Source organism: Tupaia chinensis, unplaced genomic scaffold (genome assembly GCF_000334495.1).
Source record: "Tupaia chinensis unplaced genomic scaffold, TupChi_1.0 Scaffold141372_1, whole genome shotgun sequence".
In the NCBI taxonomy this organism is placed as follows: Eukaryota; Metazoa; Chordata; class Mammalia; order Scandentia; family Tupaiidae; genus Tupaia; species Tupaia belangeri.
Window position 1 is genome coordinate 109,653 of NW_006201235.1, and position 12,745 is coordinate 122,397.

A 12,745-nucleotide genomic window follows, 5' to 3' on the forward strand; every position below is an offset into this window, starting at 1 on the left:
AAAATTCTAAATTCTTTATCTGACATTTCCATAAGTTTCATCATACTGTCTGAGGATGAAGAGGAGTTATTATTTTTCCTTGGAGAAGAGGTATTTTCTTGTATTCTCATATTTCTTGTGACCCTGTGGTGATTTCTAGTGATCTGATGGATGTTGCATTTCTTCCTAATTCTTGAAGTTCAGTCTGAGCATTCAGGAGCGTGCAGGAGGAGGTGACCTGCAATCTCTCTTCCATTCTGTTTTCACTCTTTGTGCATCAGAATCAGAGGGAATAGAAGAATATTCTGACCCTAATTGTATTCAGGTGTTTAGATCATATTCACTTGGACCTGTCTAGACACTTAGTGCATAGAGGCCGAGTAGCCAATGAGTAAAGGTAAAGAAAAAAGGAAACAAGAAGAAATATATATATGTAAGAAAAAAAGATCATTACGAAACTTTAAATTTTAATTTTAAAAAACAAAGATTGGAAACCGTGCAGTGCGGTTTCACAGCTGAAATTCAGGATTCATGTGGGGAGGGGCCTGGATTTGTGCCTTTCCTAAATAGAATGGAGAGAAGCACCCATTAGAACAATAAGAAAGGGCTTGAGAGCCCAGAATATTTAACTTGAAAAAAAATATTTTTACTGGGAACCAGCAGTTAGCATAATGGCTATGTCGCTGGACTCCCATGTAGTCAACTGTGGTTCGCGTCCCAGACCTGGTGGCTTAAAACTCACACCGGGCGTGTGCGTGCGTGCCCAAGATCCCAAGAGGAGAATGGAGGAGAAGGGATTGCAGCGTGACCATCCCCCCTGGGGGGTGATTTCTCGCTTTCTGTCTCTATATCTCTCTCTGTCTGTCTGGCGAGCCCACGCGCCCTATAGTGAAAGTCTCTCCAAAAATATACATAGATATATTTTTTTACTTAAAAGACACAAAGAGACAGAGAGAAATGGAGAGAAAGAGACAGGTAAATAAATAGCATAATCACTAGAAACAAGTGAGGGAGAAGTCTCAGCAGAAAATCTTCAATGTAAGCCTCTGAAAGCAATATTTCACAACTGAAGTTCAGGATCCATGTGGGGATTACATCAGATTAAGAAGCTTCTGCACAGCAAAAGTAATTAGTGTGAATAAACAACCCTCAGAATAGAATTTTTTTTTTGAGAGGTTTTTGCTATAGGGCGTGTGCGCTCGCCAGACCGACAGACACAGACAGCAGAGAGACAAAGCGAGAAATCACCCCCCGGGGGGATGGTCACGCCACAATCCCTTCTCCTCCATTCTCCTCTCGGGATCTTGGGCACGCACGCACACGCACCCGGCATGAGTTTTAAGCTACCAGGTCCGGCACGCGAACCACGGTCAACTACGTGGGAGTCCAGCGACATAGCCATTATGCTAACTGCTGGTTCCCAGAATAGAATATTTTTGTAAACTATGCTTCAGATAAGGGACTCATACCCAGAATTCACAGGGAATTCAAGCAGCTTACACAGAATCAAATGATTAACCCAATTAAAAAAATGGGAAAATGAGCTGAGCAAAAATCTCTTTAAAGAGGACATATGAACAGCCAAAAAGCATATAAGGAAATGCTCAACATCCTTCATCATAAGGGAGATGCAAATTAAAACCACAGTGAGATACCACCTAACCCCTGCAGAATGGAAAATATTTAAAATATTTAAAAAATGGAAAGTTTTGGTGAGGTTGGGGTGAAAGGAGAACTCTCCTACATTGATGGTGGGAATGTAAATTGGTCCAGTCACTCTGGAAAATAATATGGAGATTCCTCAAAGACCTACAAATAGAACTACCATATTATCCATCAAATCCACTCCTGGATATCTATACAAAGGACAGGAGAACATTCAGTCAGTAAAGTACTCGCACATCAATGTTTATTGATCCTTATTCATGGTTGCTAAGACATGGAACCAACTCAAATGTCCACAAACTGATGAATGGATTGAGAAGTGTGTCACATATACTCTATAGAATACTATGCAGTCATAAAAAAAAATAAATAAACAAGACCCTGGCATTTGATAGAAAGTGATCAAATATGGAACATTTATTGCTGAGTGAAGGAAGCCAGGCTATGAAAGAGAGACGTTGTATGCCTCCATTTCATATATACCAATTGTCCACACTCTATGGTAGGGATTGAAAAACTGGAGGACAGAAAGCAGTGAAAATGGTTATGGACACTGGAGACAGAGTGGAAGGAGGGTAGAAGAGGAGAAGAGTATAGGGAAGGAAATCAAGGAGAAAAAGTGGAGATGTGGGGCATGCATGGAACACAGAAATGGTTTATTACCTGTTGATGATAACGTGTATAGTATGCTCAGCTGGACTGGTCTCAAGTGTATTTCATGTTGGGTAAATTCTCTTTATAAGCCAAATGATTTATAGCAATCTAATGTTTAAAAAAATAATAATCATTATCATCATCATCATATAAAAAAATTTCTCTCTCAACAAATACATTGATTGTTATTGTGTCCCCGAGCAGCTTGATGTTACTATGACATAAGAATATCCACAAGAAATGAAAAAAAGGTGGGGACAATAAGTTGCATAGTGGTTTAGGTGCTGGACTCCCACATAGCCAACCACAGTTCGAAGCCTATACCTGGCTAGGTCCTTTCTTGGTTTCCCTCTCTCTGTGTGTCTCTCTCTCTAGTCAAATAAAAGGAACCCCTATATCTGATCACCCCCCAAAAAGGCATGTTTGCCTCTTCTCTGGGCCAGGTCTCAGTCACATACATTCATGCTTAGAAATAAATCATATTAGTTATTCTTTCTGCAGAGATGGTTATTTTTTATTTTTTGGAGAAATTTTGCTATAAGGCATGTGCACTCTCCAGAAAGACAGAGAGAGACAGACAGAAAGTGAGAAATCACCCTCCTGGGGGGATGGATACACCAAAATCCCTTCTCCTTCATTCTCCCCTCAGGATCTTGGGCACACATGCACACACACCCGGTGTGAGTTTTAGCCACTGGGTCTAGGACTCAAATTGTGGTCGGCTATATGGGAGGCCAGCGACATAGCCATTATGCCAACTGCTGGTCCCCAAATTCCAGGGTCTTGTTATTTTTTATGGCTGAGTAGTATTCCATAGAGTATATATACCACACTTTTCCAATCCATTCATCAGTTTGTGGACATTTAGGTTGGTTCCATGTCTTGGCAATTGTGAATAATGCTGCAATAAACATTGATGTGCAAGCACTTTTCTGACTGAATAATAAATGATTTTTAAAATGAAATTAAATAAATGATTCTTTAAAAACAAAAAAGAAAAAGTAAAATTATTATTATGGGTTAGGGAAGAATTATTATTAAGGGTTGGGTCAGAATTACAGGGGTCCTTGTTTGCTTATTTGAATTTTATTTTTAATTGTTATATGTATATATCAGCTGCACTTGCTATTGTAAATATTTATACTAATTAAGTTCATTAGCAAATCAATTAAATGGTGGGGAAAGGCATAGAAAGCAACCATGGATACCGGAGACAATGTGGGAGGAGGGTGGGACATAGCAGAGGGTGAGGGATAGGGAATCAAGGATGGCAAAAAATAAGAAGTATACAAGACATAAGAAATGGAAAATTATTTGCTGATAACATGTATGTTGATGTGCTTGATTGAGCCAATATACAGTGTATTTTGGATGGAAAATTCATTTGTATACTGTAATGATGAATAGTGAATTAACGTAAAAAATAAATAAATTTAAAGAAAAAAAAAAAGAACACATGTATTCACCAGAGAGAAAGATGAAGAAAGCATATCATACTGGGGTATAGTCATACCACAATCCCTTCTTCTCCATTTTTCTAGCCCATCAGGATCTGAGGTATGTGTGCACGCATGCCTAGCATGTTTTCCAAGCTGCTGGGTCCAGGATTTCAACCACAGTTGGCTATGTGGGTCCGGTTCCCTTTACCATGAGGCCATAGGCAAGCCCAACCAATTTTAAATTTATGCTGTGGACAAAAGAGGAAAAATCAAACTGTTCAAACAAGGAACTGAAATGAGCTCATAAGTCTTTAAGATCAAATGTTTTCCATCACTGGGGATAGAGGGACAACTAATGAGTTTTGCCTAAAGACCTATGGCTCCAGCACTGATGAAGAAACCTTAGTCCCCAACTCCCAGATACAACTGCTGAAAGGAAACTTATGTCCTGATCTGGTTTACCTTGGACCTAGGAAGTGTGTCCTGGGAGGCAGCTGCTCAGATTCTCAGGCCCTAATGTCAAATGAGAAAAATTATCTATAAGAACACCATGATGGGCCCAGGAGGAGATTGACTGCTGCTGTAAATGCAAAGTACTGTATGCCTGAAGTCTCCTAAAACCTCTATCCCATCTCTTCTTTCTGGAAAATCAGAGGCAGCTCCATCCCCAAAGCCCATAGCTGACACCACTCAGTACAGACCCAGTGGAGCAAGTAAACAGCTTCCTGCACCACAGCCACCACACCTGGTTGTTCTATAGACTTTGCCTTGGACATCTGGTAGGCACTCTGAGTGGGCTTGGAGACTGACTACATCTCACATCACCCTTGAAGTTTGGACCCAGAATAGATCATATTTTCTTCTCTACTGGAAAACAAAAAATAGAAGGAACTTAGGGTCCCCAGAGAATGAAGGCAGATCCCAAGGGAAAGCACAGAGCAGTCTCCTGACACTGTTCTCCTTCTAGAGATTTGAAATTGATCTTCAGAGGAACAGGGCTCCCTCCCTAGAGATTCTGCTTATAATCCCTCCATCCTCCATCCTCCAACAAACACTGACAGATCTTCCCCATATTTCCACTCCTTCACTCCTTGAAGGTTATTGTGGAAGATACCCCATCCTCTCCAGGAAGACCAGACACTGTCAGAGAAACTTCAGTTTTGAATCTCCTGTTTGTCCATGAAAGGTGATCATCTAAAGCTTAGAGGAAAAGGTAAATATAAGAGAGCCATAAAAATAAGTACCTATAAATAAAGTTTCTTTTGTTTTGTTGTATATTATTAATATTATGAATTATATAGCCAGTAATTCCTAGACACATGTGTCAAATCCTGAACAGAGTACTTCCACATATGTCGTCTTAGGCAGAGATCTCAACTGTTTAGATTGAGTGTTTCTGTATCCGTTCTATAGTTGAAAGAGCTGGGAAGTAGCTTATATAATTGAATCAACAAACTTTCCACAAATGGTAAATTGAGAGTTAAATTTCAAGCCCGTTTCCTCACTACAAATCTGTTGCTTTTGCACTGTGCCTTAGCTGCCCACCACTTCTTATAAATGGAAAGGTTGTTATTTTCAAGGGTATTGCCAAAATGGTAAAATTGAGACAATCACCTGTCTGGATAAAAGAAGCAGATGGACGTTCTATTGAGATCAGACCCATATTGCTTCCACACTGTTGTGCCTTCTTGGACTAAAGAAAAAAGGTAAAATATCAGATAAATTAAATATGCTTCTCTCATCTTGTATATTACAACATGAGATCTGGCTGATGTGAACTAGATCTCTCCCAGCCTTTCTGAGATGGAAGCGGGGTGAAGATGTTGGGGATTTTTGTTTGGAGTGTGAATTAGGTCAGTCCAAGTATCTTACCTACGTAAGCAGAGCTTTATAACCATCATACCAAAATGCATATTTCCTTCTGCAGCCAGTTCAGAGGAATATGTCCACCTCTTTGACAGCTCCAGCTTAACCTAGTTTCAGGTAAACAGCACAGCCACCACTGCCACTTTTTGGTGAATAATAATATGCTTTTGTTAAGGGGACCAGCAGATGGCATAATGATTACATTGCTGAACTCCAAAGTATTTGACCCGGGTTCAAGTTCCAAACCAAGAGGCTTAAAACTCAACTCTGGGCGTGTGTGTGTGTGTGTGTGTGTGTGTGTACGTGTGTGTGTGTGTGTGTGTCCCCAAAATCCAAAAATTTAAAATAATTCAATTTTCTCATCATACAAAGAAAATGAAGGTTCTAGAGGTTTAAAAACTCCACTAGAGCCACTAGGCATTGTCGTTGCATTACTGAACCTAGAATCTCCATCCCCACCTCTCTCCTACTTCTACAACCAAAGGTATGGGGCTGAGAGCATGAGTGTTTACCAAAAGTATTCTAACTCATTTAGGACTAAGGGAAGACTTTACACAGCTACTCAGCCTCTCTGCCTTGAGATGCTCCTAAGCAGTTTGTGGAAGATGATCCAAAGTTTTAGCCTAACAACCACCTATAAATCAACTACTAATATCATAGTTTGTATAATTGAAATAAAATTGTACTTATAACTTCACTCTAGGCAAATTCACATGTCTTCTTTGACAATGCTGAATCTGAACATACTAGTTGATACATCTGTCCATTGGCCTGGTCTACTGTGAATGGCTAAGACTGCTGTTTTAACTAAAGAGAAATAAACTCCAGCTAATTTCTTCTAGTTGATTTGACTGTTTTACTTGTGAATTGGTGGGAAATAGTATTAAACTAGTGTTAACTATTTAATTTGAAATAAGGCTGTTGTCAAAACTTAAATAATTTTTTTGTTTGTTATTTTATTTTGTTTTTGTTTTTGTTTTTTGGAGAGGATTTTGCTATAGGGCACGTGTTCTCTCCAGAAAGACAGAAAGTGAGAATTCACCTCCACCCACCCACCCATCCTCCCAGGAGGATGGCCATGCCACAATCCCTTCTCCTCCATTCTCCTCTCGTGATCTTGGGCACGCACGCACACATGCCTGGCATGAGTTTAAGCCACTGGGTCCGGGACTCAAACCACAGCTGACCACATGAGAGTCCAGCAACATAGCCATTATGCCAACTGCTGGTCTTTGAATAACTTAAGGACTTAAAACTTAAATAACTTTTAAAAATCTTTACATTCATATCGCATGGCTACATAATTTGACTTGGGCTCTGCCACAAACAGCTGCAATTATTTCACCCATTCAGAAAGTGGAGGAAGTTCATTTATTAGGAAAAAGCATATGTATATGTATATATGTGTATATATTTATATATACATACATATATAACATTTATATTATATATTTATTCTACTACATGTGTGAGTGTGTATACACAGGGGAAGCTCTTGAAGGTGAATGTGGTAAACATGCTTGAAAGTATGTTACAGTTTACACTTAATAGATCATAAATCAGAGCTCATTAATTCCAACTAAAAGCTTTATCTAGCCCACAGTAAAAATTAGAATAGGAGAGAAAATTATCAACCAAAGTCAATATTTCAGTTTTAATGAAAAAATAACTGTTGATACATATATATATTTTCTTTCCCAAGAGGACTTAAATATAAATCTGAGTCCCTGTCTGTCTTTACCCTGTTACTCAGTAATTGCTGGTATTTTTACAGCTCACCACACATGAAAATCAACACCCCCAGCAACTCCAGCACCATCTCCTTCATCCTCCTGGGTTTCCCTTGCCCCAAAGAGGGGCAGATCTTGCTGTTTGTGCTCTTCTCTGTCATCTACCTTCTCACCCTCATGGGCAATGGTTGCATCATCTGTGCTGTACGCTGGGATCAGAGACTCCACACACCCATGTACATCCTGCTCGCCAACTTCTCCTTCCTAGAAATCTGGTATGTCACCTCCACAGTCCCCAACATGTTGGTCAACCTCCTCTCTGATACCAAGGTCATCTCCTTCTCTGGGTGCTTTCTCCAGTTCTATTTCTTTTTCTCCTTGGGTTCTACAGAGTGCTTTTTCCTAGCGGTTATGGCATTCGATCGGTTCCTTGCCATCTGTCGCCCTCTACACTATCCAACCATTATGACCACACGACTCTGCACCAAACTCGTGGTCAATTGCTGGGTATTTGGTTTCCTCTGGTTCTTGATTCCCATCATCATTGTCTCCCAAATGTCATTCTGTGGAGACAGAATCATTGACCACTTCTTATGTGACCCTGGTCCTCTTCTAGCACTCATTTGCAAAAAGGCTCCTGTGATAGAGCTTGTCTTCTCCACCTTAAGTCTTCTTCCTCTCATTTTTCCCTTTCTCTTCATCATGGGGTCCTACGCACTGGTCTTGAGAGCTGTACTGAAGATTCCTTCAGCAGCAGGGAGAAAAAAGGCTTTTTCCACCTGTGGGTCACACCTGGCTGTGGTTTCACTGTTCTACGGCTCAGTACTGGTCATGTATGGGAGCCCAACATCTGAGCATGAAGCTGGAATGCAGAAAATTGTGACTCTGTTTTATTCTGTTGTGACCCCATTCCTTAACCCTGTGATATACAGCCTGAGGAACAAGGATATGAAAACAGCTCTGCAGAAAATTCTGGGAATATAAAAAGTATTCATTGAAAAGAACTTTGAACAACTAAACTTGTCTTTAACTATTTTTTAGGCAAAAAAAAAAAAAACTGGTTATATTCAGATAATTGTTCATTAATATTGACTGAAAACTGTAATACCTACGAATACATTTCTGTTTACATTTTCTCTTGACATATCCTCTACTTGACATTTCGTCTTATTCCTTAGAAAGCCTTGATTTCTTTAATAAATGCTACACAGTGCATTTTAAATTTTGTGAAGGTGTTATGTAAATAAAATAAGAAATTAAAATCACAACAAATAAATAGATAATTATTTAAAATTTGTAGAGATGTTCTTTAAAATGGTCTATTCTTGAGCATGCAGGTTGTGTGGTGGCTAAGGTGGCTGGATCCCACTGCACAGTTCAAGTCCCGGAGCAGCATTTTGTTAAATACACCAGGTACATGTGGGTGCATGCCTAAAATCTTGAGAGAAAAATGAAGAAAAAAGGATTGTGATGTGGCCAGCGCCTGGGGAGGGGGGGTTGATTTCTCATTTTTCCTCCCTGGGGGAGGGGGATGATTTCTCATTTTTCCTCCCTTTCTGTTTGTCTCCAGCCAGCAAACTTGCCCTAGAGCAAACCTAACAAAAGGTCTATGCTGGATTTTGGTCTTACTTCAGGAACATGATCTTTTTTGAGAACCTCACTATAAACCTGGACTGTTTACAAGGACCCTCAACTTTGCACGTCCTCACTTCCTGTTCCTGTACTCTTAAAAATTCAGCTCAGCTCTTTAGACTCCCAGCTTCTGCTTTTGCTAGATTTCTTGAAGTCTCATCTTGTACATGAGCAGCTTAGAAATCTAGATATGCTTTCAAGGGAGAGTGCATCATGTTTTGAGCCTCAGTGGTGTCCTCCTCCCTCCAGGATTTATATTTCTAATACCAACTGCTTTAGCAGCTATAGACCAATTCTCTACCTCCTCAGTTCAATCGAAGTACTGCTTTCTGGTCAGGCTATTCTGCTCTTCCCCGTTCTTCCCTGCATGCCTCCACATTCTCGTACCCTCCTATCCAGGAAATTGTTAAATGTCCTCAAGGAAAACATATGGTAAATGTGAAATTTACCTCCTTGTTCCTTTCATTCTGGAATTGTAGTCAGTGAAGTCTTGCCCATGGCAATTGCTCTCCAGCCTTTCAATTGTTTTTGCCTGTATTTTGTCCAGATTTTATAGTTACTTTTTTCTTTTTGGAGAGATTTTCGCTATAGGGTGCGTGCGCTCACCAGAAAGACAGAGAGAGACAGAGAGACAGAAAGCGAGAAATCACCCCCCAGGAGGGATGGTCACACCGCAATCCCTTCTCCTCCGTTCTCCTCTCGGGATCTTTGGCACGTACGCACACATGCCCGGCATGAGTTTTAAGCCACCGGGTCCAGGACACTAACTGCTGGTTCCCAGATTTTATAGTTACTTTTGATGGATGTTATTTTTGGTTTACTACAAGCTGCTCAGTCATGATCATAACCATAAAGTCTTTTCTACACATGTAAAATAAAAACACTAACTCATTCTTACAAAAATAAAAGCAGAATAAGCTTATGATGTTTATCATTTTTAGCCTATCAGATTGACAAAGATCAAGACATTTCATAGTTGAAGATGGTGAAATGAGTTTTTTCACATTTAACTGGTGAGAATATAAATTTACAAACACTATATAGGGTACCAGGCAACTTCTGTCAAAATGTATAAGGAATATGCCCTTTAACACAGCAACTCAGCTTTTAAGGTGTTTAGCCCAAAGACATTTTCAGATATGCAGGAAATGATGTAGGTATAAGAATATTTATTGCAGTGTTGCTGTACTAGCAAAATATCAGAAAAACATCATTCTCACTAAGACTAGTTAAATAAGCCATAGTCAGTCATATAATAGGATACTGTCTTCAATATTATAAAATATAAAGTGGTTCTGTTTATCTCCGAGATATTATGAGGTGAAAAGAGCAAAGTGAGTAACTCAGTGTATCATAGCCACCTTCTATGTGAATGTATATAAATCCACTGAAGGAGTTCAGAGAAACTTAATAGGGGAGCTTTGAACAGAATTTGGTGTTTGCATAAGAAGAAAGTAAAGGAAACCACAAAAGCTCATGGCTTGTCAGTTAAAAGATCAAGCTCCTATCTTGCAGCCTAACACCTAATGAGAATCCATGTATATCTGAAGTAGGCCCTGTCCTGTTCCTTTAACTGAATTGTCTCTGCTCCAACCTCTCCTTCCATCCCAATGCTAGTGAGTTTCCACAAATTGAGTGTCTAGACAGGCCTAGATGCACAGTAGTGAAATATCTGAATACATTTGGAGTCATAGTTTTCTATGACTCCAAACCTCCACTGAACTACTATAGAAAGGGAGAAACTCATCTTCACAAATCTAAATTCAAATCTCTTTCTGTGGATACTATGTTGCAAAGCACAATAGTAAAGGAGAAATTGGCATAGGAGTACCTGGCAGTAGAAAAATGTCCCATGACAAAAGTGCAGTTTGCTTGGTGAGGATCAGGAAAACAGAACTACAAAGATATTGTGGAATATCTCTTCCTGCACACCTCTAATGCTCAGAATTAAATCCAAGAAAGTAGGAAGAAATGTATAATCTATAAGATGAACAAAAACCACCTCAGAGGCACAAGAAATATAAGAAACCAAGAAAATATCTCTCCCCCAAGGGAAAAGAACAGCCCCCTCTTCATCCACAGACAGTACAATGGAACTCATGGAAATGTCAGATAAAGAATTTTGAATATTCATAGTGACAAAGCTAACAGAGATGCATGTGAAGAGAGACAACAAACTCCAGAAGATGCAGGAGAAAAGAGACAAACACTAGGAAGTAAGGGAGGTCTTGCACCATCTCAGAAGAAATACAAACCATAAAAAAGAATCAAACGGAATTGTAAGAGATGAAGGTTGTAATACAGGAACTCAAAACCTCCCTTGAAAGTACTAAGAGCAGATTAGATCATGAAGAAGATCAAATCTCAGATATAGGAGACAGAACCTCTGACCTAGAAAAATTCACCAAAAAGACTGAGAAAATAACACCAAAAAATGAGATTAATATATGAATAGTACTAGATACCATTAGATGCCCAAACATCTGGATAATTGGTATTCCAGAATGTGAAGAAACTAATAAGGGCATTGATAATCTATTCCATGAAATCCTGGAAGAAAACTTTCCAAACCTTGAGAGGCATTCACATATCCAGACCCAAGAAATACAAAGGACCCCACATAGAATCAACCCAAGATCTTCTCCAAGGCTCATCATAGCCATATTGACCAAAACCACAGCCAGAGACAAGATACTAAAACTGGCAAGAGGGAAACATCAACTTAGTTTCAAAGGATATCCCATCAGGCTAACATTGGACCTCTCGTGAAACAATGCAAGCATGGAAAGAATGGAAAAATATATTCAACTTGTTAAATGATAAACAATTTCAACCAAGAATACTATATCCAGTAAGATTATCCTTCATATGGGAAGAAAAACTCAAAACGTTCTCAGAGAAACAAAACCTGAAAGAATTCACCAACACCATACCAGCTTTTTGAGAAGCTCTGAAAGGAGTGCTATGCCAGGAAAACCAAAGACAGACAGACAGAAATAAGAGAACAAAAAATGACCAGAAAGATGGCCAACTTGATGGTACAGACAAGTCCAGAAATATCAGTAATAATGTTGAATGTTAACATCCAGGATTTAAACAGAAAGATTAGACCATAGTAACACTGTAAATTCAACAAAAGAGAGATTAATTAAATGAGACTGACTGTTGAAATAGAAATTATTAGTATGTGAAATAATACATATTTTAATTGACTTGATTTACCCATGTCACTACATATATAAATATATGCACATGCCAAAATATGTTATACACCATATATGCAATTTTAGTTTTTAGTTAAAATAAATTTTAAGGGACCAGCAGTTAATGTAATGGCTATGTCACTGAACTCCCATATAGCCAACCGCGGTTTGAGTCCAGGACCCAGTGGCTTAAACTCACGCCGGGTGTGTGTGTGTGTGTGCCCAAGATCCCAAGAGGAGAACGGAGAAGGGATTGTGGTGTGGCCATCCCCCCTGGGGGGTGATTTCTCACTTTCTATTTCTCTGTCTCTCTCTTTCTGGCGAGCACACACACCCTATAGCAAAAAACCTCTCCAATAAATAAATAAATAAAATTTTTAAAATCAATTTCATTTCTATATACTAACAATGAACAATATAAAAAGAAAATTAAGAAAATCTCACTGTAACAGCATCATAAAGAATAAAATGCTTAATAAAATACTTAAGAACAAACTTAACCAAGGAGCTAAAAAACATACATTGGGGGACTGGCAGGTGGTGGTTAAGATGCTGGACCCCCACGTGGCCTAACACG

At 39.2% G+C, this 12,745-nt stretch overlaps 1 protein-coding gene across 1 annotated transcript; it reads left to right on the forward strand.

Moving 5' to 3' along the window:
* The first annotated feature begins 7,292 nt into the window (after positions 1-7,292).
* LOC102484575 (olfactory receptor 11G2) lies at positions 7,293-8,317 on the forward strand. Its single transcript, XM_014581945.1, has one exon. The coding sequence runs from the start codon at positions 7,388-7,390 to the stop codon at positions 8,315-8,317; it is 930 nt and encodes a 309-aa protein (XP_014437431.1). The 5' UTR covers positions 7,293-7,387.
* The last annotated feature ends 4,428 nt before the right edge of the window (positions 8,318-12,745 follow it).

Excerpts from the sequence above, each read along its gene's own strand:
- LOC102484575 (XM_014581945.1), top strand. The coding sequence starts at position 7,388 with ATGAAAATCAACACCCCCAGCAACTCCAGCACCATCTCCTTCATCCTC.